Genomic DNA, 27,449 nt, shown 5'->3' on the forward strand with positions numbered 1-27,449 from the left:
TCCTGGTGGTGAGTTCAAGCTGTGGGAGGCAGGGTCAGCAGCTGCGAAACCACCAGTGAGCAAGGCTGGCTGTGGCTCCTGGTGAAGCAGGGTCAGGTGGACACCTGCTCGGGTGGTACCTGGGGTCCCAGGAGCCCCTCATGTCTGAGGCAAGCTCTTCACTTACCATGCTTTCCTATGTTGTCCCCACTGCCTACGAGCCAGCCCTGCTGAGGGCTCCTGGGGCCAGAACCCGTGAACATGACATTATGTGCCAGAGGGGCTTGGGGTGTGGGTAAGGACGAACTAGGCGACTGTCCTGGGTTATGCAGTGAGCCCAGGCGTCCCCAAGGGAGCTCTAACGTGTGGAAGGAAATAAAGATGGGAGATGTGACGCTGCAGGTCCTGAAGATGGAGGAGGGGCTTCTAACAGCTACAAAAAGCGGAAATGGGTTCCCTAAGAAATGGGGTTCCCCCTTCCAAAAGAATTGGGTTCTTCTGGAAGAATAAAATGGGGTTCTCTTGTTCCAGAAGAAACCATCTCTCCCCTCAATTTAACCTAGCGAGGGCCTCATGAGGCTTCTGCCCCTAGAACTGTTAAGAACAATGTGGGGCGCTTTGTCACAGCAGCCATGGGGATCTAACAGAGACAGGGAAACAAAGGTCTAGAGGGTGGAGGAACTGCCCTGTCTGGACTCCGCCTTCATGGAGGCCAGTGGTGATTGGCTCTCTGGCCACTATGAGGTGAGAGCTTCCAGGCCCCTGATGTGATTAGACACAAAAATTTCCTGTAACCCACAGCCACTGAGTAGCCCCCACACAAGCTGTGCCTCACACTTGGGCAGCCCAGAGCTGTCCTCACATGGGGGCAGGACCTGGGCCCACCCTCCTTGGCTGCCTGATCCCCACCCAGAACCTGCTAGTGGGTAGACGGTAAATTGTCAGGTGGCAGCTAGCAAGGTTAAAGGCACTTAACCATGATTGAGGCTGGTGGCCACACCCACAGGTGGGAGCTGCACCCACGCCTCACCCCTGTGCCAGCAAGCTGCAGCACTTATTCCCAGGTGGGGCCAGGGTCCGCACCCCACCCCCACGGAGCTGGATGGAGGAAGACCCTCTCCAGGAGGATCAGGGTACTGCCAGGAGAGGCGGGCCAGGAGCGTCTTAGCTAGCAGATGGCGTGGCCCCCAAGGGCAGGGTCATGTTGCCCCACCTCAGGAGTGAGGCATCCACAGTCTGAACAGGTACTCACGCTGAGATGCCAGCTGACTCTTCTTCCAACAAAACAATGTGCTGTGAAGGGCCAGCAGGACTGGAGCCTGGTTCCAATAGTTAGAATTCTGCCAGAACCTTGCTGCCCCTGGCCCTCGGTACATGCTCAGATGCCTCTGCTGGGCCCATCACAGCCCTGTCCTAGGGCCACTCCAGGGTCCAGTAGGTGCAGCGCCTGGCTCCACAATTCCTAGCTTCAGCACTCCCGAGGCTGGGAACACCCTCTGCCCACCCGCCAAGGGGCAGGAGGGGTTAACCAGCACAAGCACTTGCCGAGGAGCCCCAGCACACAACAAAGAGATGGGACAGAACTTGTATGAAGCGTTGAACTTTAAACAAAGGCCACAGGTCCACGCGTGGGGAACTGGGGGGTGGACACTGGACAGCAGAGCACTGGCCTCTGGACACACCAGGTACAGACACCACGTGTTGGAAGAGACGACAGACACGCCAGGTCGGGGTAGACAATAGTTTATACAGGTCCACGTCAGGTCCGGGTGCCACACTGCATCCGAGGGGCTTCAATTCATTCACAAGCATCTCGTCACTGCGCCTGCCCAGGGTCCAAAGGGCACGACTAGGCCCTCCCCATGCAGGTCACATCACAATAATGCTTTATTAAAGGGCAGATTAATATGCAGCTTTGGGGGGAAATTTTTTACAAATATCAAAAAGAACTAACCAAGTATCCTATATAAAACTTTCCAGACCTCCAGGGAGGTCTGCCAAGCAGGACAAAGTGCTCTTTACACAGGAGTCAGGACTTTCAAGTATCTGAGAGGCATCAAGAATACCCTAACCATTCTACATACATACACGGGCCACTTGGGTGCTCAGGACAGGCGAAGCGAGCTGGGGGCCACGAAGCTCTCACTGGTGTCCATCCCCACTGAGCCCCCAGCTCCAGAAGTGGTTCCGCATGGGGCCTGGATGTCTGCAAGGCAAGAGAGGGAGGGGCTTCAGCCTTGGGTCCACTCTGGGGGAGGGCAGGCAAGCCATCGCCTTCTCACTGGGGCTTCGGCTGTGTTCACCCTGAGCCTGTGTGTTTCTGCAGCCCTGTCCAGCAGGCTTTGCACTTGACCCTCCAGGACAGGGGAAGCCCGTGGTAAAGATGAGGAAAGTAGGCAGCAAGGCTCAGTGGCTGGCCTCAGGCTGGCTGGCCTCTGGCTCCCTGCCCTGGGGAAGTATGGTTCAGAGGCCCTACACCCTCCCTCCCTGACAGCTCCTCACCAACCCTTGGGTCTCTGGTTTCCTGAATGTAGCTTTCAGACCAGGACAGGAGGCCTGACACCCACACCATCACACCAGCCTGCCTGGCGCCTTTCAGGACCTCTTCCTCAGTCCCCATCACTCACAGGATGCGAGCTGGGGGGTGACTAACTGCCCCTTCCCTTCCTGGCCGGCTTGAAGGAAAAGAGGAGGGTGTGGTACCCTGCTCACCCCCAACATCAGAGATGTCCATGATCACACAGTCGCCTTCGTCGTCGTCCTCCTCCTCTGTGTCCGCCTGGAAGTCGTCCAGGTCTCCAGTGCCAACCTGCACAGACAAGGCACACTGTGTCAGCAGCAGCAGACAGGGTTGGTGTGACCCCCCTGCCACCCACTGCTGCACACCCGACCCCTCTCTGCCCATCCAGGAGACACTATCTGAGGAGTCTGATGAAAGTCAAAGTGTTAGTTGCTCAGTCGTGTCCGACTCTTTGAGACCCTATGGACTGGAGCCCACAAGGCTCCTTTGTCTATGAGATTCTCTAGGGAAGAATACTGGAGTGGGCAGTCATGACCTCCTCCAGGGTCTTTCCCACAAAGGGATTGAACCCAGGTGTCCTGCATTGCAGGCAGATTCTTTTAAGGTCTGAGTCAGGGAAGTCTTAGTGTCTCAAGAGTTATGATCAAAGGAAACCTTGGGAGTACTCTGAAATGAACTAATTATTTACCTTGTTAGAAAAATAATGCATTATTGTTTGCAAATTAGAATTGGGAGGGGGGGATCCTCTACTTTGGTTTGAAAAGGAGATGGACAAAGCACATGGTTTCTCTGAATTATTAACTTCTGGAATAAGTAGGTGGCTAAGAAGTTAGTTGGTCAGTGTTTTCTTCTCTGTCCAATAGCTTGGTCCCTCTGCCCAACACTTGTGAACTCTTTCCTCTGATGCTCACTCTGCCCAGTTCTGCCCATGTGGATGCCACCAGCACCCCAAGAATGGGCGTCAGGAGCTGTTATCATTGGCTTCCACCAGAGGGGACAGAGACACAGAACGAGGCAGTAACAGGACCAATCCTAAACACTGCCCATGCACAAGAGTTGGCAGAGGCAGTGGAGCTGGGCTCCCTTCCAAGGGGCTCAACACCCTCCTAGAGCCCTTCTACTCTGTAAGTCTGCCTGGAAAAGGGACGACAGTACAGCGAGGCCATCCACTGTGCCTGCGGTTCCCAGCCTGGCTGGCAGACAGCTTATGCTCACAGACCCCTCAGTTCTAGTGTAGAAGCTCCAGGAGAGCTCCATGGGCGCTGCTGGGAGGTGCAGGGCAGCTTCCAGGCACCTGTTTCAGAAGCACAGACAGTGCATTCTCCACCCCCCAGCCATGCAGACTTGGGTCTGGTGAGCAAGGGGACGGGCGGGTCTCCTTCTAGCCTTCCCGGTCCCAGGCCTCCACACTGGGAGCCAAGTGCAAACGGATGACTGCTCTGGGCCCACAAGCCCTCTGTGGGAGGAACAGTAGCCCACAGCCCCACAGGCACATGACGGGTCTCAAGCCTTTCTAAGGTGAGGCTCCAGGAGGGGTCCCACGTGCTGGGCTGAGGCCTGTCAGCATATGCAGCCGGGGGACAGCCCGACATGCTGCTGTCGCTATCGCAGGCAGAGGGCACACAGCTGGCCATGCAGCCTTGGGAGTTAGGAAGACATGTCACCACCACCAAGCACTGAGGCTGGAAAGGACAGATGGAGCCCCTGCCTGTGCGAAAACAGAACAAGGCTGAAGAGCTGAGTTGCCGGGGGGACGGACACACACACTCACTCACTCATTCTCTGGGGCAGAAGTGGCCCCTAACAGCCGGCTCATCTCACTTGATCATGGTACTGTGTAAACCCTTAAGTATAACACTAGTTAGAACTCTAAATGAAAAGCTTCTAAAATTCCCATAAATTAAAAATCCCAACCCGATCTAAAATATTCATACACACCATCCACATTTTCCCAGGCCACCAACCCGGCCTTCAGGAAGGCTCCCCAGCTCCTGTGTTCTGCCTTGCAGGCCCTGCTCAGTGCACGCCCAGAGCTCTCTTCCCGCCTGCCTGTCCCAAATCATAAGGAGTCTGCTGGAGGTGGTCAAGGTCTCATGGCCCCAGCCTCTCTTTCAGCTGGGTGGCTGGGTCAGAGCATTCCAGTCAGAAAGACACAGGTGGAGTCTGCTCCTCCTTCCAGGTAAACGGGACTCCTCCCCAGGTAGGTTTGGCCATCCTCATCTCGCTGGCTGGCAGTGCAGCAGCTGTTCTGTGACCACAAAGACAAGGCCACAAACAGGCAGGAGCAGCAGGAGACAGGAGCAGCCTGGCCCTGGACCACAGTGCTCACCAGCTCAGGACTTCCTGTTGCTGCAGACAAACTTCCATGTGTTTACGGTCCCGAGGCCTGCATGGTCCCAGGGGACCAAGCGCTGTTACAAGCGAGGATGTGGGATCTAGTTCCTGACTAGGGACTGAACCCTCACCTCCTGCATTGGAAGCTTGGAGTATTAGCTACTGGACTGCCAGGGAAGCTCCAAAAAGGGGCGTTCAAAGTGCAGACATTAGCAGCTACTCTCAGACCCACTTAATCAGGACCACTGGGGCCAGCACGCCCAGAACCACTGGACATGTGGCCCTCTGTGAGATCCTGCCACATCTCGGAGCCCCTTTGAGGCCAGTGAACGGGGAGAAGCTGAATAGCACTGACTGCTATTCATGGGTGTCATCAAATGAAACGCCCCATGTCACTGCCTCTCATAGACCAACCCGTCTTACCTGGGGAGAGGGGCCCCCAGTTTATTGGGGAGCACTTTTTCTCAGTAAACAACAAAGCACCAAGGGCAGAGAATCACGTCAAGTGCAAGAGGAAACAGGTGATAAGGGCTAACCCGTCTTTCTGTACGTAGAGACAAAGACTGCGAGCACGTGCGTGGACGCCGTCAGAGGGGAAGAAGAGCACAGGGGACTCAGCAAGGTGGCTGTGGGGGCCTGATGAGGGCAGCAGCCCGCAAACCCTGCCTGGATTAGGACACCAAAGGGTCCTTCCAGCCCTGGCCACATTCACACTGGCTCCCCAGCTGGTTTCAACCTGAGCATCACATGTGCAGCCTTCTGAGACCGTCTGGCTAACGATGATGCTGACCATAAGGAGTTCCGCAGCTCATCACAGCTTGAACACATGAGGGCCTGTTCTGGGTCCAGGCCCAAGGAGAGAACTGTCTGTGGGGCTGGGTCCCTGACTCCTAACCAGATGGGAGCTACTGTATCGAGCCATGTCCACAGCTGACAGGGACGGGGTGGGGGAGTGGCAGGAACAGCCGCCATGACTGCACAGAATTGTCCCAGGCTCCCTCTTGCTGTGATGATTCAGGAAGAAGGCTTCCATTGCACCCAAGACGTCATCTGTGTGCGGGCATCACTCCAGGAGCCAACCCCCTGCCCATCCTCCCCCACCACACATGTGGCAGGAGCAGGGGTAGGGGATGGGGCGCACACACGGGCTCCCTTTTTTCTCCCTCACCCCCAGCCTCTAGCAGTACCTCCTGGAGCGACAGCACCCTAGGAGAGCCCCAGATGCGAGCGAGACACCAGCTCTCACCACATCCTCTCATCCACGTAAACTCGAGTCTCCAAGATCTTCAGCCACGTGAGATACTGGCCTCAGTGAGGACTGGTGCCCACAACTAAGACCAGGCTTCTGGTGATAGTAGCCAGGAGACTAAACCCATCACCTTGCCATGCCAGTAACAGAAACAAACATCAAACACGGACCAAGGCTGAGGTGGGGGCCCAGCCTCCGTGTGTCCAGGCAGCGCGGGAGCCTTCGCTCTGGGGACCAGCGACTCTCAGGAAGCCCACCTGCCTCCATGTGAGGCGAGGCCCTCCCTATACATGGCCTATCTATGTGGGACCACACGCTTCCTCCTCCATGTGCTGTCAGGATAGTTACATGGGTGCTCCCACCATGGACTCCAGTCTGTCTCCGCTTTGATGGCGTTTTGCTCACCACTGTCTACAAGGCCTAGCAGGGTACCTGGTATGGAGTAAGCGCTTAGTAACTGTGTTAAATGAACACAAAAACTAACTAAACAGAAGCTGCTGCACGGAACATTATTCAGCACTGAAAAGAAATGAGCTGTCAAACCATGAAAAGACAGGAAGAAAGCATAAAGGCACACAACTAAGTGAAAAATCCAGTGAGAGCAGTAGGCCCAGTGGCGGCCCAGGGTAGAGGGAGGGAAGGACCAACAGGCAGAATGTGGGCGTGAAGGCAGTGGCACAGCTGTGTGACACTGTGAAGCCACACACATCACCATACATCTGTTCAAACCCACGGGATGCACAGAAGCCAGAGTGCACCCAGTAAACCTTGGAGTCTGGGTGACGGGTACGTCCACGTAGGTTCATCAGCTGTGAGAGCCACGCAGGCTTTGCTGCGGGTGCTTGGTGGGTGGAAAAACCTCTACACCCACGCCTCTATTTTGGTCAGTTCTGTCACCTCAGTTTTGTTATAAATCTAAACATGCCCTAAAAGGAAGGTTTGCTACAAACTACAAGCCGCAGCGGGGTCTCACCTGCCCGTCGTGCCGGCGCTTTTTCATGAACTGGGTGATGCACATGCTACCCGCCGACTTCCTCTTGAGTGAGACGGGCATACCCTGGCCGGGCCCCGGGGCGGGGACACTGCCACTGTCCTCCCTGGTGGCCGAGGGCACTGCGGTGACATAACTCCACTGGCAGGGCACAGGCAGGTGCTCCTGGGCGAAGCTCTTCAGCACCTGTGGGTGGACGTACCAGCACATCCTGAAGTCGGGCCTCTTCTCATACACCGAGTTCTCAGAAATAATCCGCTTGAGCCTGGCCTTGGAGGGCACAGCCACGTCCTCGCTGGCGGTAGGGGTCTGCGGGCGGGCAGGGCCAGGGCTCGGGGGGCTGGCGGCACTGTCCTCTGGGCTGCCGGCGTCCCTGCTGAGCAGTCCTCGGCGGCAGCACTCCTGGAACTCCCGAATGATCACCTTGCTCCCATTCACGTTCCCGTGCAGCAGCGGGAGCAGCTGGGCCAGGACTGGTGGGGAGAGGGAGCAGGGGGAGACGGAATGAACACAGCCCCCGGGAGGCTGAGACACAGTCTGCTCTGGGTGGCCTTGTTTTCCTCCTGGCTTACTGAGATGTAACTGACACAGAGCGGTGATTTGACTGACATCGGTGGATTTAAACACAGGAACTGCTCCAGGAGAGACTCTGGGAGGTCCACACTTCACGAGGCGGGACTGGTTGGAATAAACTGTCAGGCCTCACCTCCTGTGTCTGTTTTCTTAGTAAGCCCTCACACACCCATTCTGAGTGGCCCTCCCAGCTCTGAAGAGCTAAGAATGTGTGTGACCATCAGTGAAACAGGCTGACTGAAGCAGCCACCTTGTACAGCTCTCATGAGAGTCACAGAAAGGACACCTCCTCAGCAAGCACTGGCTCTGGCTGTTTCTTTGAAGAACCTGTGAGTTACCTGGCCACCCTCAGAGGGAGTCTCCCGCCCTGCCCCTGCCCAGAGCTGGTGCTCACTCTGCTGGTCCCTCTTCTCTCTCTTTGAGGCCCTGGGCGTCTGCTCCTCCTCAGGGGGCACAGTCTCCAGCAGGCAGGCCGTGAACTGTTGCAGCACCTTCAGGTCAGCACCGCCGTCCTTGTCGGCCGCCCAGATGCAGCCGATCTTCACAGGCTGGAGAATGCGGAACCTCTTTCCCTTGGCCAGAAACTCGTCCCACTCCTTGGCCTTCAGTTTCTGGCGCACCTTGTGATTTTCCGGGTCGGCACATTCCTGGCAGGTTAGAGCGCAGACACTTGCTCAGGATCCCTGCTCCCCAGTACCCTGGTGCACCCCTCTGGGACAGAGAGAGAGCATATGGGAGGCAGGCAGAGCTCTTCACAGACTCAGGGCCAGTGTGGATGGCACCTGACTGGCGATAATACAGGCAGAGAATGTCTTCAGACTGAATCACTGGCACCTTCACCCTCAAGTATCTTAGGTGCACCTGCCTTTCTAGCCCTCACAGGAGAGTCACAGGTATTTATTTTTATTACCTCTTCAGTAGACTTCTTAGCACCACTCTGGGTTCTCTGCTTACCATGTGATCCTGGAGCTGAAATCACCATGCTGGACCTCTCCCACCTCAGAATGATGCCAGTGTCTAAGCCAGATATGCTCAGGGCCTGACGAGACCCATCTGCCTCTCTGGTTGGAAACGTATGAAGGACAAAGGTCCCCAAGTGTGCCTCTGAGACGGGTCACACCTGCCAGTCTCCCCACAACCCGGCAGGCCTTCAGAGCTCTGGAAACGACTCCCTCAAAAGTCCCACCATCCAGTAGAACTGAGAAAGCTGGGGGGTGAGGCTGAGCCTCTGAGGAGCAAGGTCCACAAGGAATCGGCTGCAGGGTGGGCCAGGACCTACGCAACCACCCCCTGGTCAGCAGCCACCAAGCTCTGGGCTGATCACCTCCTGTCCAGCCCTCACCTCGGTCACGCCTTCATCCTCAGACAAGTACCCGTGGGGCACGAAGAAACCATCATCCTCGTCCTCATCCTCTCCCACGTCATCGTCATCGTCCTCGAGAGAAAAAAGCACAATGATAACGTGTGGAAACATGTGCTTTACTTATAATTCACCCGTGAACACGTTAAAAGCAAACAGCTTTCCAGTGCTCTAAGCGTCATTTCTACGGACACCCTGAGGATCAGCCAGGATCCTCTAACCAGCCCACTATACTCTGGTGGGGGTGGAGGGCCAGGCAGAACACAGATAAGGGGCCCGGAGTAAGGCAGCGGGTGTGGCAGGAGACGGGCGGGCCCACCCAGGGGTATCTGGGAGCTTCCCCGTCCACACCAGGCAGGTGTCACTAAACAAGGTTTTCCAAGAATAGCTATAAATCTGGTGCTGAGATGCTGTCCGAGGGAGCCCTCTCACCGGAACTTGCCGGCCCCTGCCATGCTCACCCCTTCGCTGTGGGAAAGGGACTCTCCCGGCTCCTCCTCTTCCCACTCCTCATCGCTGTCCACCTCGTAGTCAAGGAGGTCCTGAGGGCACACACACAGCAGTCACTGTCATCTCCAGGGTCGGGAGGGAATGGCAGAGCTAAAAAGCTAGAACTCTGGGGAGCCCCAGGGCCGCAGGAGAAGGCCACGCTGAGAAGGATACGCAGGGGTCAGAGCAGTGCCCACACACTCACCCTGTCCTGGGCCCAGGGGTCCCTTGGGCGGATGACTGTCGTCTTCTTGTTCCACGTGCCCCAGTATGCTGGCCGGTGGTTCTCAGAGAACTGCAGGAGCTTCATCCTGCCAAACTTTCTCCGCTCAGGAACACCGTCCACTTTACTGCTCTCCACGATCACCACATCGCTGGAGACAAAACCTGGCTTAGAAGGCTCCTCCATGGTGCACTCGCCCACCACAACATCCTTCCTCCTGGGGTGGCAGGTCGTGGGCACTAGAGACGGGCAGCCCTAAAGCAGGTCAATGTTTACTCCAGGGACATGGCGCGAGAAGGAGAGAGGAACCAGACGGAAGCTGCTGCCCCACTGCATATACAGAAGTGGGCATGTGAAAACAAGTACATTGGCAAGAGCTGGGGAGCAACCCTCCAGGCAAGTGGTCTAGACGTCAGCTCCATCCGGGGGGCAGGGCGCGTAGTCTGGGGACCCAGGAGAGGCAGCCTGCACTCCAGAGCTGAGACTTTCTGCAAGGCCACCGCACCTGGGAGCCTTTGGAGGTGAAGCCAGGAGAGAGCTGATGGAGCAGTAGAATCCGGGGTCTGAGGCCAGGGAGGGAGCTGACCGGTCAAGGCCAAGGGACTCAGCAGTGACAAGGGCTCTGCTTGGCCACTCAGGATTCTCCAACTTCACCAAGGGCAATCGGCAGCTTCCCTCAGAACTAACCTGTTAGAGAGGTCTGTGTTCCGGTTAGACACCACAGTGGGCCCAGACCTAAGCGGCCGCCGGCTTTTCAGATCTTGCAGGAAGGAGAACTCGCTGCTCTGCTGCTGGAGGAGCTGGTCAAGCTGGTCACAGAGGTCTTGATCAAAGGCAGTCCGGCATCGAGGGGCGAGGACCATGTGCTCTTTGATTTCGAAAGGGGCAAACTTCCCACAGGAACCGGCCAGGGTCTGAAACGGAGAAGGGATGTGATGGCACCACTGTTGCCTACTGTGTGATGGACCTGCACAGCAAGTGTTGAGGAGGAGCCACTGGACATGGGACCCAGTGTCAAAGGAGACACATCACCAAGAACAAAAACCAAGATAATATAAAGAACCAGAGATCAGAAGAAAGCCAATTCTGCAATAACCTGACAAAAAAGAGGAATTGGCAAAAAAAGAAATAAAATTAATAAAAAGAAATAAAATGATAAACACAAAGAGATGTTCAACTGTACCGAGAATCATGGAGAAACATAAAGAGAAATAAATATGTTTTTCTTCACCCATCAGTCAGATCCAGAGAAGTGTGAGACACCCACGCACTGTTGGGAGGTGGGGGTAGAAATCAATGGCAAGGGGGTACAAAGTATGATGCATCCACATCATGACATGGTACTGCAGCGATGAAAAAGAATGAACAAGGGCAAATGTGGCAAGAATCCAAGATGCAACTCAGCAAAGCGGTAAACAATAAATTCATAATTTGTTAGGTACATGAATACACAAACACAGGAGGGAGGGAAATGCTCAGTGAAAGACCTGGAAGGACACCCTTGCACCTCTGGAGCATGGAGGAGGGAGGGGACAGAGGTCTGGGGTTTTCACCAGCAGAGCCTGGTCTAGAAGGTGACAGGAAGCAGAATCCTGTGCTGAATGAACCCCACAGGTTGTTTTACGCTCAATCCTGCCTCTTATCTTGAGCAGACATCCCCTAAGGGTGAAGACTGGTCTTTCTCCCTCACGGATCCCAGCACAACCTCTATAAACACTTGGTAGTTTGAGCAAACGTGCCACTTTTTGCCTTTCTGAGAGCACAGTGGATGGTAAGAATTGAACCTCCAGATTCTGCTGGAGATCAAAGCTCCCAAGGCCAGCAGACGTCCCTCTCGATGAAAGCACAGCCAGCGGGTCAGAAGATGCCTCTTTATTTTTCAAACAGTACAGCCTGACAGAGACCAATATTAAAGCCAGAGGAAGCAGGCTGCTCACCTTGGGGGCCTGTGGGGTCTTTGGTTTCTGGAAGAACCTCGTGATTTCGGCCTTCTCGGCTTTAATGCGCTGCAATGCAAGAGAAGATGAGGGTGAGAAAGAAATAGAGAACTTGAAGCATGCAAAAGCCCCTGTAATTGAATTCCAAGCATTTTTACGTTGAAAGCATTAATTTAATGCAAGTTCGCCAAACCCACAAATGGGTACCAGGCAACTCCAAAGGTTAGAGCTGCTCCTGTGGGCAGAGGGACCAGAGGAGGAGACAGCCAGCCGGGAAGGGCTGGGCCGGCACCCAAACCAGCCTACTTACAGGAGTGTCAGTCCTGTCTACCCGCCTCCACCACCACCTCAGGGAGGACACGCAATATCCAGCAGCAATCAGGCAGAAGCCCTGCTTCTCAAACACACAGGAAGGTGCGCGATCTAGAAACACATTCTACCTTTTCTTCTTCTCTCAACCGTTTCTCCTCTTCCTTTTTCCGCTTCTCCTCCAGCTTTGCCCTACGAGACATCACACTCAGTGACACCTGCTGGCCCAGGCACATGCTGATGCCTGTGGAGGGGGTGGGGTTACGTGACAGCGGGACAGGGCAGAGGCTGTGGGACCCCAGATGGAGGGGGCGGGGCACGCACTCCAAAGCCTCCTGGCGCTCCTTGCGTCTCTCCTCCTTGAGCCGCTGCTTCTCCGCCTTCTCCTTCTCGTCCTTCTCTCGCTTCTCCCGCCGCTCCTTCTCCTTCAGCTCCTTCTCCTCCTCCCTCTTCTTCCTGGCCTCCTCCTTGGCCCTCTTGGCCTCCTCCCTCAGCTTCTCCTTCTCCTCCTTCTCCGCCCGGAGCTTCAGCTGCCTCCGCAGACGCTCCTTATCCTGCACAGAGACGGCACACAGCTCAGCCCCGTGGGCAGACGCCGGGGAAGGCAGGCTGTGTGCAGGCAGAGGGGGAGGTGCGAGGCCCGCTGGCCCACACATGCACAGAGAAGGCAATATCTGGTCCATTACATCTCCTTCCGCCCTGAGAAAGGCCACGAGGATTGGCCGGCTGCCACAGGGACTCGTGGGCGAGTAACAATAAGATGTGTTTAAGACCATTTTCAAGTATGGAATGAGGGTCAACTTTTACTTAATTAAAAAAATGAAGTAAGCCCTTCTCAGCTGCCTACATGGGATACCTGCTGTTGGGCTGGAGTAACATTTATTGGCTCAAAAAAGTGTGGTAAAATAAAGACACATTTAAAACACCTGTAGGTTTTGCCTCCCTGCCCTCAAAACAAGAACATTTTCCTGGGGCTTCCCTGGCGGTTCAGTGGTTAGTACTCTGCGCTTTCACTGTAGGGGGCACAGGTTCCATCCCTGGTCGGGGAACTAAGATCCTGGCATGCCAGAGCCAAAAGACATTTTCTTTCCATTCCCTCCAAAACTATTCTAGACAACAGGGTTTATTTTATTTCTCTTGAAATGGGAGAGCAGGATGAGGCAAGGCCGGGAAACCTGACGAGTTAAGTTTTAAAACAGCGGGAAACAGACGAGAACACATTAAAAAACAGAAGCGAAAAAACCTTTTTAATCTGTAAAGCCATTTCTCAAAAGAAAACTTTTTATTTTTAAAACAATTTCTCAAAAAACCAAACAAACATTTTTCAGGATCTGAGAAGAAGGTCAGAAGATAAGAAAAGACATCATGATATCCATGACAATGCCTGGGCCTCCTCAACACCAGCAGGAGGAAACCACTGGTTTCTCTGAAGCATGAACATCTCATTTTATTGGTTCCTCATTCCCAAGAATTTATATGTGGCCTGGGGCACTGAGTTATTATATAAGGTGACATTCACACTGAACAAATTTCAGCTCTAGGACAGAAGGGGTGGTACCTTCTAACATGGTCAGTAATGTCAGAGGCTTTGCGACCCTCTGGACGGTATGCCACCAGGCTCGTCTGACCATGGGATTCTCCAGGCAAGAATACTGGAGTGGGTTGCCATTCCCTTCTCCAAGGGATCTTCCCAACCCAGGGATCAACCACGCCAACTCCTGTGTCTCCTCCTGCACTGCAGGCAGATTCTTTGTCCACTGAGCCACTGAGGAAGCCCTACCTTCTCACAGCACTGGGTAATTCTCCAGGACAAGAATCATCATAGGCTTCCCACCTTTGGCAGGAGCCTGACAGCTCAGCTCTCCATCTGGGCCTATGATTGTGCCTTTGTCCCTAGAGAACACCCTGCCCTGATCAACCTTTGTTCCCTATCACAAAAGCCATGGAGGCACGCTGATAGAGGCCTGAGAATGTCCTTGCCAAATGTCCTCGTGGGACACTTGGAGCAGGGGCTTGAGTAACTGATCAAGTAACAGGGTGAGGAAACCAGCAGCAATTGCAGAGTGGAGGGGGTGGGGGTGTCTCCTTGCTGCTAACTGCAAGGACAGGAGGCTTCTGGAATCAGGCATAAATCAGACCTCTTCAGCCACACCTGCCAAGCAGGTGCCTAGTTCTGAAATTCCAACAAATGAGATAAACTTTCAAAAAGACATCAGGAGCACTTCCCTGGTGGTCCAGTGGTTAAGACTGCTTCCAATCCAAGGGGGTGAAGGTTCAATCCCTGGTTGGGGAGCTAAGATCACACATGCCTCTGCGGCCAAAAAAAAACAAAACCCCCAATACTGTAACAAATTCAATAAAGACTTAAAAAACATTAAAGGCATCAAACCCGAAACACAAAAATTGAACGCGGCCATAAGGTAGACAGCACAAGAAGCACCTGATGAGCACACAGCCGACTGTCATGAGTGCCCCTTCCCTGAGCTGGTGCTGACGGGTGAGGAGTCCAAGACCTTCTTTGCAATTCACTCAGTAAGAAAGAAGGTCCCCCTGCACTGCTGTGTGTAACAATGTGACCCCTCAGATAAAAGAAGACTCAATAGGGAACCCCTTTATAGTAATCACCCATCTGGTGTAAAGGCCCTCATTACAGCGCCTCAGAAAGGGTGTAACTTCCATTTACCTGTAGGAGCATGGGGCACAGGGAGAGAAACTGGGTTCTGTTTAAGGCGATTTTACATTACAATAGGGGAGACTTCCCCCGTGGTCCAATGGCTAAGACTCCCAGGGGGCATGGATTCAATCCTTGGTCGAGGAACTAAGATCCCACATGCCAAGTGGCTCAGCCGAAAAACAGAAAAAAAGACAAAACCCTACAATGGGGATGCCTAACTATTATGACAGTACTGATTCTAGTAAAAGCTTAAAAAAGACTACAGGTGAAACCTTAGGATTCAGCAAAGCTCAGAGTGATGCAAGCTACAAACATGAGGCCCAGGTATGTAAAATGAAGCAAGAATTGAAATGCTGCCGAGGACGAGCAGGGAAAAGAGCCATGCAAAGGGCTTTGCTGCCCATTTACTGCGAAGCGTGCAGCTGGGAAACTTGCTACTTCAGGGAACAAACCTTACCCTTTGCAGTTTCATCTTGTTCTTCTCTGCAGAGCCTCTGACCAGTTTCTTAGTTATCTGAAAGGAAAGACACTGAAATGAGAACACGGGTTGTTTCAATCACTTTAACGTTTCAATCACTTTAACACGTTTAACACACTGAACTGTCCTTGAGGGGAGATCGGGGCCGGGGGGGTAGTCAACACTCTGCAAAACAACAATGGAAACCTTTCTGGGTGACGGTTCCAGCAAACAAAACCAGAAGGTCTTGGTTGGGTCATAAGCTCCAATGAAAGCACGTAAGTGTACTTGTGGAGATATTAAGGGAGGCCGGAAGGCAGATGACCAAAATGGAGGCCAGGTTTGGTATCAAGAGCCACAGGCAGGGCCTTGGCATTGGGGAGACACAGAGCAGCAGGCCTATAAGCAACTGCGGAGGCCGAGTCCTGAGTCCTGCAGACACCCGGCCCTGCACGGCTGCCCCTTCTACTTTTTCCCAGGAAGGCTGGCAGTGGAGGTTTTCTGTGACTCCAGGCACACCTTGCTTTCGATTCCAAAATAACACGTTTAAAAAAAAAAAAATTGAAGGTTTGTGGCAACTCTGCATTGGGCAAGTCTTATCAACACCATTTTCCCAACAGCATTCGCTCCCTTTGCGTCTCTGTGTCACATGCTGGTAATCCTCAAGTTTCACACATTTCATTGTTATACGTGGTATGCTGATCAGTGCTCAGTGATCCTCGATGTTACTATTGCAAAGACCACGCCTCACTGAGGGCTCAGACCATGGCAGTTTTTCCAGTGAAGTTTTTTTTTCTGGCCACACTGTGCAGCATGTGGGATCCTGGTTCCCTGACCAGGGATTGAACCCACTTCCCCTGCAGTGGGAGAGCAAAGTCTTCACCACTGCATCACCAGGGAAGTTTCACAGTTAAGTATTTTTTTAATTAAGGTATGTACTTCTTTAAGATATAATGCTACTGCACACAGCATAGTGTGAACATAACTTTTACATGCACTGGGCAACCAACAGAGCCACGTGACTTGCTTTACTGTGACATGCACTTTATTGCAGGGGAAGTTGAAACCAGATCCACACTAGCTCAGAGGGTTTGCCTGTCATGTCTACAAATCAATACCATGGGACTCAAGCAAGACGTGTGTGGGCTTGGATTCCTGTGGGCCACAAACTTGTTCTCTTTGCCCAGTGAGGCTTTGCCTCTTAGAACATGGCGTGAATGTTCAGGATAAAGAGTCAGCTGGCCAGAAGTGGTCATCCAGTCCAGAACCCCTATGTTCTAGAGCAGAGTGTTCTCAATCGCCCTGCTGCATTCTATGCCTGGGCTGCAAGGAGAGACCAAGACGCGTGGCTGGGCTCCCTCACCATGCTGGCAAAATGGCTCTATGGGGTCGCACGGAGTCAGACATGACTGAAGCAACTTAGCAGCAGCAGCAGCAGGAATACACACAAGAAGTCCAGGCTAGTGGTCTAAGCTCCCTCCAGAGCAGGGTATCCTGGCAATCGCACCATTTACTGGACAAGCAATGGGGAGAATTTGGACTGGAAAGAAATACCCACCCTCCCCGGGCTCATCTTACGCAGCCAATTAATGAGACAAGATGAAAGATCAAAAGCCCATCTCTCTCGAAACTGACATACCAACAAAACTACACAAAAACAGTGCTTTCTCTCTTAGGGCAGGAAAGCCTGGCCTTAAGACTTCCTACAGATTAACACATACAGATAAGATACCTTTCTTACTCGGGACACAATGAGTCCTTTCTGGACCAAGACTTCCCTCAGCAGAGGGCTGAGCCTGGCCATGTGAAAGCCACGTGACTGGCAGAGTGCTCAACCCCACCTAAGCCAGGTGCCCTCAGAAACACCAAAGCTGTCTAACCAAGCACTTAAGAAAAAGCATCCACTTCTCCAGCATCCACTGTGCCTGTCAAACGTGCGGACTTCACCGCCACAACAAAGGAGAAGGTAGCAGGGTTTGGAAGGTGCTGTATCTATGCCACTGTCCTTTGTATTCAAAGAATACAGCACCAAACGTGACTGCCACACCCTGCTGTACCAGGGCTTTTTCGGAGGAAGACGTGCTGGGTCTCGCCCATACTTGCTGAGATTCAGCTGCAGAATCAGGACCCTTCCAAATCTTACCCTATGTTGTGAGTCCAGGAATAAAAGAGTTCACATGACTACCAGGAGCTGGCATCATGATATCCAATAATCACAGCAAATGCAATTTAACTTAAAACTAATATTTCTTCTGCTTTACCATACATTTGGATAAACCTTACTGAACAGCTATAACTTTTTCTTCTTGACATTTGGCCTAAATATTTATAGAACTCTTTCAAAATACAGGCCACACATTTTACTTACTTGGAAAGTGTTAGTGTTTAGCAACTCAGTCGTGTCCAAATCTATGCAACCCCATGGACTGTAGGCCGCCAGGCTCATCCATCCATGGAATTCTCCAGGCAAGAATACTGGAGTGGGTAGCCATTCCCTTCTCCAGGGGATCTTTCCCACCCAGGTATTGAACCTGTATCTCCTGCATTGGCAGGTGGGTTCTTTTACCTCCTGATACACCAGGGAAGCCCTATCTGGAACTCAGCTACCAAAAGAAAGACCCAAGATTCTAGTATGAGGTTAAAACAGATACATCAACTACCCAAGAGTCAAAACATATATAACCACATCCGTGCAGTAAAATTCCTGCACTGTATTCGGGAGAACTCCAGAGCCCCCTCTGTCTGGTGTGATACAGAAGGAGATCTAACTTCTAAGTCCAGAGCAGGTGGGAGGAGCAGCGAGGTAAGGAGGGAGGCCCCACAGCAGTTAGTACCTTGACAGCAGGGGAAAGAGAGCAAGCGGAGGGGAGACACAACTCTAAGTACCCCAGGCGTGGGGGACTGTCAGCATGCAGACACTGACATGACCAGTCCTGTGAGCCTGCACTTCTGAACAACCACCCAGGGAAGCTCAGGACAATTACATTCCATCAAGGCTGAGAGTCAAGAGACGATAGAAATATCTGTTGGGACTCCCCTGGTGGTCCAGTGGCTAAGACTCAGGGCTCCAAATATAGGGAGCCTGGGATCTGATCCCTGGTCAGATCCCGCATGCTGCAACTAATCATTCTCGTGCCACAACTAAAGATCCCACATGCCACAATGAAGATAACTGGAAAATCCATCGGGCTGCAACTAAGACCCAGTGCGGTCGGATAAATACTTAAAAAAAAAAAAAGAAATATCCGTCAATGAGAATGACTGTGCAAACTGCAGTTTATCCATACCATGGCACCATCTGCATACAGTATAGCAGTTAAAAAGACATACATCTTCCCATCCCAGTGTAAAATACAGTTAAACATACCCTGGAATAAAAAAGAAACATACTGACAGTATATGGCTCATGTAAGGTAACAAAATGATACTGTATATTCCCAGGGATCCTTCACATACACACCACACAGAGCAATGTAAGACAACTATAGTGGCAACCTGGGGGACAGGAAAAAGCCAGAAGGGGCTCTGACGGTTCAGTGATACTTTTTTTAAAAAAAAAAAACAGAGCATTTAATACTTGTATAATTTAAATTACCATAATTTAATATAATTTAAAGAGTTCCAGCAACTGTACAGAGGCAAGGCGTAGATTCCGGTAACACCACTGTATCCACACAGCCCTTTAGGGAACAAACATCTGAGTCAACAATAACGTGGACTAATCACATATGTCGCTGCAAACAAATTGGAGAAACAGCTCTGTCTCAGGTGGTAAAAGCTCTGAGGCCAAACAGCCATGCTTTGTCTAGTCAAGAGACCTGGGGTTATCTAGAAAAGGTGTTCCTAAGTGTTTTTTCAAAGTCAGGCTCTCTAGATGAAGGGACGGCATGATCTGCATTTTAACGAGCTGGATCTCCCCCTTGGCCACACATGCACGCACACATGGACCAGCTAATGTTTGGGGGTTCCCAATGCAGATTTATGATATTAAGTCCAGGATAAACTGAGCCCAATAAAAACCACACACATGACATGGGAATAAGAAACAATCTGCAAGCCTTCAGCAAGCTTCTGCCTACAATGTGGAGAAGAGAAGGCAGAGAGAAAATGGAAAAAGAAAAGAATTCCCCACAGTAACAGGGGTCAGGAAGAACCTGGGCCCACAGCAGGGAAACTTGTTAATGTTAGGTACCAACCACAAAAATCAACCACTCAGGAAATCCAGCACTCCTGAAAGTGAGGAGATAAACCAGAAACTGAGTGTGCAAGGCCCTTGGGCATCTCCCGGTGGTCACTCCATTTCACTCTCACACGTATGGTGTCACCCAGCATCAGGGGGCTCTATCCCATGCTGCGGGTGACTGGGGCAATTCTGTGCCACAGGCTGGTGGGGAGGGCTGAAGGCCTCACCACCTGCAGCATGAACTGTTTGCAAAGCTGAGTGATAACACTGTCTTCTACAACATCTAAAACCCCAAGCCTGTGTATGGAGTCAGATCAGGGTCTCAGACGCAGGCTTTGGTAAACTCAGCACACCTGGTTCATGCGCTCAGCATTTAGGCAAGTGCACAGGAAGTAGCACTGCTTTGTGACAAGCCCCAAAAGCGTGGCCTCCCAGTCCTGGGACCATGCTATGCACATTAAAAAAACTTAAAAAACAAAGCTATGAAGGAAAATGAAAATGTGTACATGTCTTGTTCTCTGGGCTCACTGGCTGTTACCAGTCATGTGACAAAGTAGTTGTACAAAGCAGAAGCAGCAAGGATTCTGTGTGACTGGAGGGTCAAAACAGAACAAGATGGCTGATGGCACGGGACCCAAACTCAGGTTCTTAAGAGTCTGGGTGATGGCTCAGATGGGAATTTAAAAGCTGAGTATCTCAGTCTGACACATCTAGAAACTCAGAAGAAAAAAGAAGACCCTGGACTTGATAGATATATTGTGAACCTAAAGAGGAAGCCACTTTCCCCATCCTCCAATCTCCCTGGGAGATCAAAGTAGGCGGTTTATGGTCAAATGAAGCAGGTACAGTAGAAAATAAAACGACTCGCCCCAGGAACCCATCTTATGTGAAAACCCGATATGAACACATACAAGTGCTACAAAACCCTCAAATCACAGATACTGTGAAATATGCTTTGTGATTCTTGACTAGTTGATTCAGTTTTACCCATAGGACCGCAAGGACAGGTGAGAATAGAGACATTTGCCATTATGTCCTTTGGAAGCCAATAATGGAAACAGAAATTTCCAAAGCCACCTGCCTGGGGCCTTAAACACGGAGCCAGGTCTTTTCTGTTCTCACTTCTCCAGGTGAGGTTTTAAGACAGGCGGTCATGAGAGCTGACCCTTCAGGATGCCCCATTTTTTTCTTCCTGCCGTCTTTGGGTCTCGTCACCAACGCTGAGTGCTTACCAGCAATGACTGTATGACTCCTGTGTTGGAATAGGAGTGCCTGGAGCTGAAGTTAAAGGCTGACCTGAAGGACTTCCCTGGTGGTCCAGGAGCTGAGACTCTGCACTCCCAATGCATAAGGACCCAGGTCTGATCTCTAGTCAGGAAACTAGATCCCACATCCCACAACTAAGAGTCCACATGCTGCAACTACAGATCCTGCATGCCACAACAAAGATCCAAGACCCTATATGCTGCAACTAAAACCCAGTGCAACCAAATAAACATCTAGAAAAATGTGTTTGTGTGTGTGTGTGTGTGTGTGTGTGTGTATATATATATATATATATATAGGCTAACTTGAGGATCACAGCCATTAGTCACTAGTGTGGCTAAGGTGACCAGCACCATTATTTAAGTGTGAACAAGGCTACCAGGAAGGCACGGACACACACACTGGTGCACATCGCAGTATGCACAAAAATTAACAATTCAATGGCTCTCGGTATCAGAAAGAATTCTGCACTGGACCTGCCCAGATCACAAGAGCTCATCTGTGGCCACACTCACTCAGCCACTAGCCAGCTGGGCAACATAGGATCCCTGAGTGAAGAGTGAGGGGCTGGATGGAAGCCTCTAGGTTCAGGCAGCACTGACTCGGGGAAGGTACTCACTCTGCAGACGGGTGTGGAGGCAGGGAAGGGGCTGGGGCCTGTATGCAGCTTTGTGGGCACAGACTGCCCCTCGGGGGAGCTGGTGGGAGAGGAAGAGCTCAAGGACGAGTGGCTCAGCGCCAAGTCCTCTTCTGGGCTGGACTCTGGTGTCTCGCTCTCAGAAGGCACAGCCTGGCTGGGAGGAGTGGCGGGAGGAGACCTGGCCGGCGGTCTGAGGGCCAGGATATCCTGCAAGACGACCACGGGCATCTTCCCCTTGAACAGGATGCCCCCGGCTTCACTCCAGCCATCCCGGTCCTTCTCAGACCACATGCTCAGGTCACCAGTCAGCTTGGGACAGTTTTGGGGTGAGCCCCTCTGTGTGAGTCCCCTCCTGTCTGCACCCCCTGAGTCAGCACCCCCTGCCTCTGTCTTGCACGGAACTTCTGAAAGGGCCTCTTCGGGACTTGCCAGCTCATCCTTCTGCCTGGCCTTTGGCAGCCCCCTGTCATCTCCAGCTTTGTCTGGGACTCCATTTATGTTCTTCTGAGCGGAGGAGGCGGCAGAATTCAGTTTATTGTGGCCCACCATGTTGTCCGGGGGGTTGCTCGAGTCCTCTGTCAAATCAATTATGACCACAGCCTGGCCAATACTGGTTTCAACTTGACTTCTTAAAAAGTTATCTAAGGGTCCCTTCCCATTGACAAGTTTTGGTCTAAAATCTATGTCGGAACCCATGTGACAGTTCTCCAAGTGGTCCAAAGAGGTTTCTAAGTTGTGGAGTTGAGTCTGCACAGGGCCAGCCTGAGACCCCCCTGTGTCGTCCAAGCCATCGTCAATTTTCTCCTTGGGGACAAGATTCAGGCGCTTGAATGGCAGTCGGGCTGAAACCAGAAGACAAGGAGGACCTCTTTTAAGTGATAGTGTGAATAGTGACAATCAATACTTTAACATTCTATGTTCTCAAAAAATGAACAACCTTGATGTACTTGAGGATAGGGAGGATATCTAAAGTTTAAAAAGGGATTATCTTTTCATTGGATATGAGTTTGAGCAAACTCCAAGAGATAATGAAGGACAGGGAAGCCAGGCATGCTGCAGTCCATAGGGTTGCAAAGAGCTGGACACAATTTAATGACTAAACAATAAGTCTTTTCATTATGGACTTTTCCAATGACCTAATTAAAAGCAAAAACAAATGAACAAAAAAAGAAATGGAAAACAAACAAAATCCCCAAACACCAACAAACTTTTAGAGCAGGGGTTTTGCAAGACTTTCGAAGAAGACATTTTCTGATCTCTTTGAGATCCAGTTCAAATTCTAAAGTTATTTATTATGGGTGGAAATTCCATTTGAAGATAAGTGTATCTGGTTCCAAAAGCTAAAGAGACAGATCCATTTACAGTTAAGATTTTGTTCTGCCCCTAGCACTCCGACTGTTAGAGCTTTTCTTGCCAGTGAAACAAGTATCCTCCCACTGCATGTCAACCTTCTGGATGGTTCTAAGAGAGAGGCACATGGAAGACAGGAAATGCAGATGGGTGACTTTCTTACAGAGTCTGCCTGTACTCAAACACCCAAACATCTTATTAACTACTTTCTAATGTAGACCAAACACATAAACCTGTTCTGGCTTCATTTATAAGATGATCATGCCCTCGGATTCTGCGGTTTGCCCCTAATCCTTTAACCTTGGAAGGCGGCTGCCCTTCATACAACTCCTACCAACACCAACCTTGCTGTCAGTCATGACAGAAGGCCAGCTGCTACAGAGGAACCAGATAACCAAGCTTTGAAAACCAAAAACCATCCTTTTTTATATAGTCCAGCCACTAATCTCACCTAAGGGTAAATTCATTCCTCCCTTTTTCATGAAAGGATTTTGAGACACTTCCTGTAAAAAGGTGTTTAACCAGGGACAGCTGTGCTGCCAGGGGACATCTGGCAACATCAAGAGATGTTATTGGCTTTGACAGCTTGGGAGCAGAGGCTAGGATGCCTGTGAAACTCTCTCCAGCTGTGGTCCCTAGCCTTTTTAGCACCAGGACCAGGTTTCGTGGAAGACAATTTTGCCATGGACTGAGGGTGGGTGGCGCAGAAGGCAATGGCACCCCACTCCAGTACTCTTGCCTGGAAAATCCCATGGACGGAGGAGCCTGGTAGGCTGCAGTCCTTGGGGTCGCAAAGAGTCCGACACAACTGTGCAACTTCACTTTCACTTTTCACTTTGGTGCACTGGAGAAGGAAATGGCAACCCACTCCAATGTTCTTGCCTGGAGAATCCCAGGGACAGGGAGCCTGGTGGGCTGCCGTCTATGGGGTCGCACAGAGTTGGACACGACTGAAGCAACTTAGCAGCAGCAGCAGAGGATGGGGGGACAGTTACATTTATAGTGCACTTTATTATTATTACATCAGTTCCATCTCAGATCATCAGGCACTAGATCCCAGAGGTTGGGTATCCCTGCTCTGTGGTATATAGAATATACAGTATATTTTTCCTCCATGAGAAAAAACATTACAAAGTCAATATGCTGGAATCCAGCTGTAAAAGCAGCAACCTCTGCATTTGGTCCTGGGAATGGCACGCAGTGAAATGGGTTTCCCAGCTTCCAAATGTAAGATGCAACTGTCTTCTCCCCTCCACCCCTTTGATGCTTCTGATGAGAACCCCAGGAGATGGCCTGCCTCTGCTCAAGGGAAATGAAAAATATAATAATTGAGAAAACAATGAAGGACATAAGCTAGGAGCAAATATTTAACCCATTCCCAGAGTTACCTTGTATTAACTTCTTGACTGGAAAAGCTGGCCTGTCTTTGCAATCCATGGCTGTGAATGAATGTCAAAGGATATGTTATTAAGTGCTGGAAACAACGGAGCAGAAAATACAGTACCTACTATACAAAGTGGTCATCCAATGGGGCTGATCTGGGTACTCCCACCCCCATCCTTGGGCTTCCCTGGTGGCTCAGTAGTAAAGAATTTGCCTGCCAATGCAGGGGACACAGGTTCGATCCCTGGGTCAGGAAGATCCCCGGGAGAAGGAAATGACAACCCACCCCAGTATTTTTGCCTGGGAAATTCCATGGACAGAGGAGCCTGGCAGGCTACAGTCCATGGGGTCGCAAAGAGTCAGACACAACTGAGCAACAACAAAGGACGTTTTTGGTTGTCCTGACTGGAGAGAGTGCATTGCCAGCATCAAGTGGGGAAGGGATAGGAACACTGCTAAATATCTCACAATGCATAGGACTGCTCCCCACCACAGAGAATTATCTGATCTCAAATGTCAGTAGATTAAGAAATTCTACCCTGAATGCTGTCACATCTTCTTGTCTTATTTCCCTTGAGCGCTTAGCACACCTGAGACTTTTGTGTTTCTGTCTCTCCCGCCCATCAGAACACCAGCTTTGTGACAGTACACAGACTTGTTCCACACATGGGCTCAGGGCCTGGCAGGTAGTAGGAAATCAAGTAAGGAAACTACAGATGAGAGAAAACATTGTATCAGCTGATTTTACCATAAAAGGAGCCCGAACATGCTCCTCCAATCCAACCTCTCCCCACCAACAAATCTGTACAATTGGTATAGGGCTTATTTTCTCTTAAAATAGGGTTTATAAAAGGTGATACAACTTAAATCATCTTGAATCCGCCAAGTTGGAGCTGAAGCACAGTCAAGAAATGATAGGGAGGATATTTTCCTGCACAGGAGGGAAAGAAATACACACACACACATACACAAAGGCATAACAGTATCAAAACTGGTACAGAAATGACCATAAACAGAACTAAGTCCTTGAATAAATATCTTCAAATGGCTAGAATAAGTTGAGAAGCTGACATGTGCTAGATCTGGCTTGGAAAAGTCTAGTTATTTTGGCTAACCTACATTCTTTTTTTTTAAAGATACATACGAGTAAGTATTTTTAAAAATCAGATCCTGGCTTTCTAAAAAAACTCAACTGCCCATAGATGAACCTACTCTACCCGCTTCCAAGCTAGGAATACAAGAAAAGTACCCAGAAGACATTTCCTTTCTTCCCATTGCAAGATAGTATTATTCCCAAGTTTTCAGTTCTCAAAAACATGAACTCCTTCCCGCCCCCATTGAAGGATACACAATCTTTAGCCACTTAATTTTCAGACAATCACAAGGATTTATTGGCATGACCCTGAGTCACGAGCTTTGATGCAAGCAGAACAGAGGTGACTTCGGGTCAACATAAAAGGGATCCCATCCAGGGACTCAGTCTATTCAAAGGTATAGATGCAATTAACAAACATTTCTGTACAACCTTACCACTGCTTTTTATTCTGAGACTATATCCCTTCTAATTTTATCTGGCATTAAAACATCCTTCCCTTTTAGGATAGCCTGATCATAATAACAGAAGGTGCTTTGTAAACTTCTTAAACATCCATACTGGGTCTAATGACTGTCCATGACAATCAGCCCCAACTTCATATGAATTCTGTCTCTTTGAAATCCCAAAGTCTGGAAACAGCACAGTGCTTATTAACTAGGGGGCACCTTGACAGTGGATACATTTTTGGTTGTCCCAGATGAGAAGGGCTTGCTACTGAGATCTTATGGGTGGAGGACAGAGATGCTGCTACAGTGCACAGAATGCCCCCCAGTGTCAATAGTGCTGAGGCTGAGAAATTCTGAACTAGATTAGCGGATGTCCCTACCGACACTCAATTACTAGGCACCTACTATGTGTCAAGCACTGCGCCAAGTCCTGGGGGAAAAAGGGAGTGGAGTAGGGGATACAAGCCGTCTGGTCCTCCTCAGTTCGCCACCCCATGTAAGGGGCCCGCCAGGCGCCAGAAAGCCCCCTCCCAAGACACAGGAAGGAGAAAGATCGGTCTTCCTGCATATCCGGCGGCATCAAGAACCCGGGACCCCTACCACCCGGGCCTCTCACCTGGGCTGGCCCTGACCCTTAGACGGGGCTGTTCCGGTCCCCCGACCCCGTGGAACCCCGGGCCTCAGTTTCCACATCCGGCCCATAGCGCCGCTGCAGGGTCCAACTTGTCCGGGGGACACAAACGCACTCGGTAACCAACAAATCCGGCCCTTTCGCCTCTTTGGGTCTCAGTTTCCCCTCCGGGCTACACACACACCCGTCACCGCAAAGCGCTCTGAAAGGACGAACTGACGTAAAAGCGCCGGAAAAAAAAAATGGTCGCGGCTGCAACAATAACGTCAAAGAGGTGCCCTTCGGGTTGCAAGGCCCTTCCCCGGGGTCGTAACGGCTCCACGGACCGAACGCCAGATGCAGAGCCGTGGGCCCAGGCCAGGAGGCCAGTCCGCCCCCAGCCGCCGCTTCGGCCCACACAGGCCGCGCGCCGCGACCCCCCTTTCCCTCAGCGCGGACTGGAACCGACCTGCGGCCTCTCCCCGGGCGCCCGGCGCCCCGCACTCCGGCTCCTCCAGCATTGCGAGGGCGACGTCTCGAGTTCCCCTCAGGCGGCGGAGGAGCGGGCTCAGCTCAGGCGGCCGCTGCTGCTCGCCCTCCCGCCCGCGCGCCGCTGCTGCCGCGGCCGCCGCGCTCGTATTTGGCGGGAACCGCGGCGACCCCCGCGGCCCACACGGTGATTGGGTGATGCCGCGTCACGTGACGGACCTACTCGGGAAGAGAGGAGCGCCGGGAGCGTCATCGCGAGAACCTAAGCTTCCATTCCTTCCATGGCTCCCCTATTGATATGCTAACGGTGGGCAGGGTTTCCTCACGGTGGCCTGTCATTGACGGGTAGCGGGTGTCCTGCAATTGGTGATGGGTGATGTCAATTTGAGTGCTCGACACTGTGAATGGCTGAGACCGTGTGATACGTCTGTGGGAGGCGGGACGGTCAGGCTCCTACGTCACGACGAAACGCTTTACGCGGCGCGCCGATGACAGCCTGAAACTGCGATTTTGCTGAAGACTAATTTTTTTATTCTAATTGCACATAGGTTGTGGCTCAGACGGTAAAGCATCTGCCTACAATGCGGGAGACCTGGGTTCAATCCCTGGGTCGGGAAGATCTGAAGAAGGAAATGGCAACTCACTCCAGTATTCTTGCCTGGAGAATCCCATGGACGGAGGAACTTGGTAGACTACAGTCCGTGGGGTCGCAAAGAGTCGGACACGACTGAGCGACTTCACTTCACTGAATGTAGCCACAGTAATTAAAATTATAATTTATATAAACAATAAAAGCAAAATAAACTCTGGGCATCGCTTCAAAAGTATTTGAGATGCGATATATATATTCAGAGGAAATGAATGAAATGGATATTTCTTGTTTAATCCTC

At 51.4% G+C, this 27,449-nt stretch overlaps 1 protein-coding gene across 3 annotated transcripts; it reads right to left on the reverse strand.

Moving 5' to 3' along the window:
• Positions 1-1,706: 1,706 nt before the first annotated feature.
• On the reverse strand, positions 1,707-26,849 carry CHAF1A (chromatin assembly factor 1 subunit A). 3 transcript variants are annotated; one of them, XM_061422605.1, is made up of 15 exons: positions 26,540-26,849; positions 23,924-23,974; positions 21,165-22,027; positions 15,097-15,153; positions 12,290-12,519; positions 12,097-12,157; positions 11,657-11,725; positions 10,407-10,633; positions 9,702-9,870; positions 9,469-9,549; positions 8,990-9,082; positions 8,042-8,294; positions 7,057-7,547; positions 2,692-2,788; positions 1,707-2,185 (listed from the first exon to the last, which is right to left on the reverse strand). In XM_061422605.1, exons 1-15 carry the CDS (start codon positions 26,589-26,591, stop codon positions 2,085-2,087), a joined length of 2,895 nt encoding a protein of 964 aa, XP_061278589.1. In that variant the 5' UTR covers positions 26,592-26,849; the 3' UTR covers positions 1,707-2,084. The 3 variants fall into 3 exon arrangements, with proteins under 3 accessions (XP_061278589.1, XP_061278591.1, XP_061278590.1); XM_061422607.1 differs by lacking the exon at positions 26,540-26,849 and adding an exon at positions 26,077-26,492; XM_061422606.1 differs by lacking the exon at positions 26,540-26,849 and adding an exon at positions 24,509-26,064.
• Positions 26,850-27,449: the final 600 nt, after the last annotated feature.

Source organism: Bos javanicus, chromosome 7, assembly GCF_032452875.1.
Source record: "Bos javanicus breed banteng chromosome 7, ARS-OSU_banteng_1.0, whole genome shotgun sequence".
In the NCBI taxonomy this organism is placed as follows: Eukaryota; Metazoa; Chordata; class Mammalia; order Artiodactyla; family Bovidae; genus Bos; species Bos javanicus.

Coding starts and splice junctions, on each gene's coding strand:
- CHAF1A (XM_061422605.1), bottom strand. CDS start 26,591: ATGCTGGAGGAGCCGGAGTGCGGGGCGCCGGGCGCCCGGGGAGAGGCC. Junction 12,520..15,096: donor ACAAGATGAAACTGCAAAGG/GTAAGGTTTGTT, acceptor GTCTCTGTGCAG/GATAAGGAGCGTCTGCGGAG. Junction 2,186..2,691: donor GGACATCTCTGATGTTGGGG/GTGAGCAGGGTA, acceptor CTTGCCTTGCAG/ACATCCAGGCCCCATGCGGA.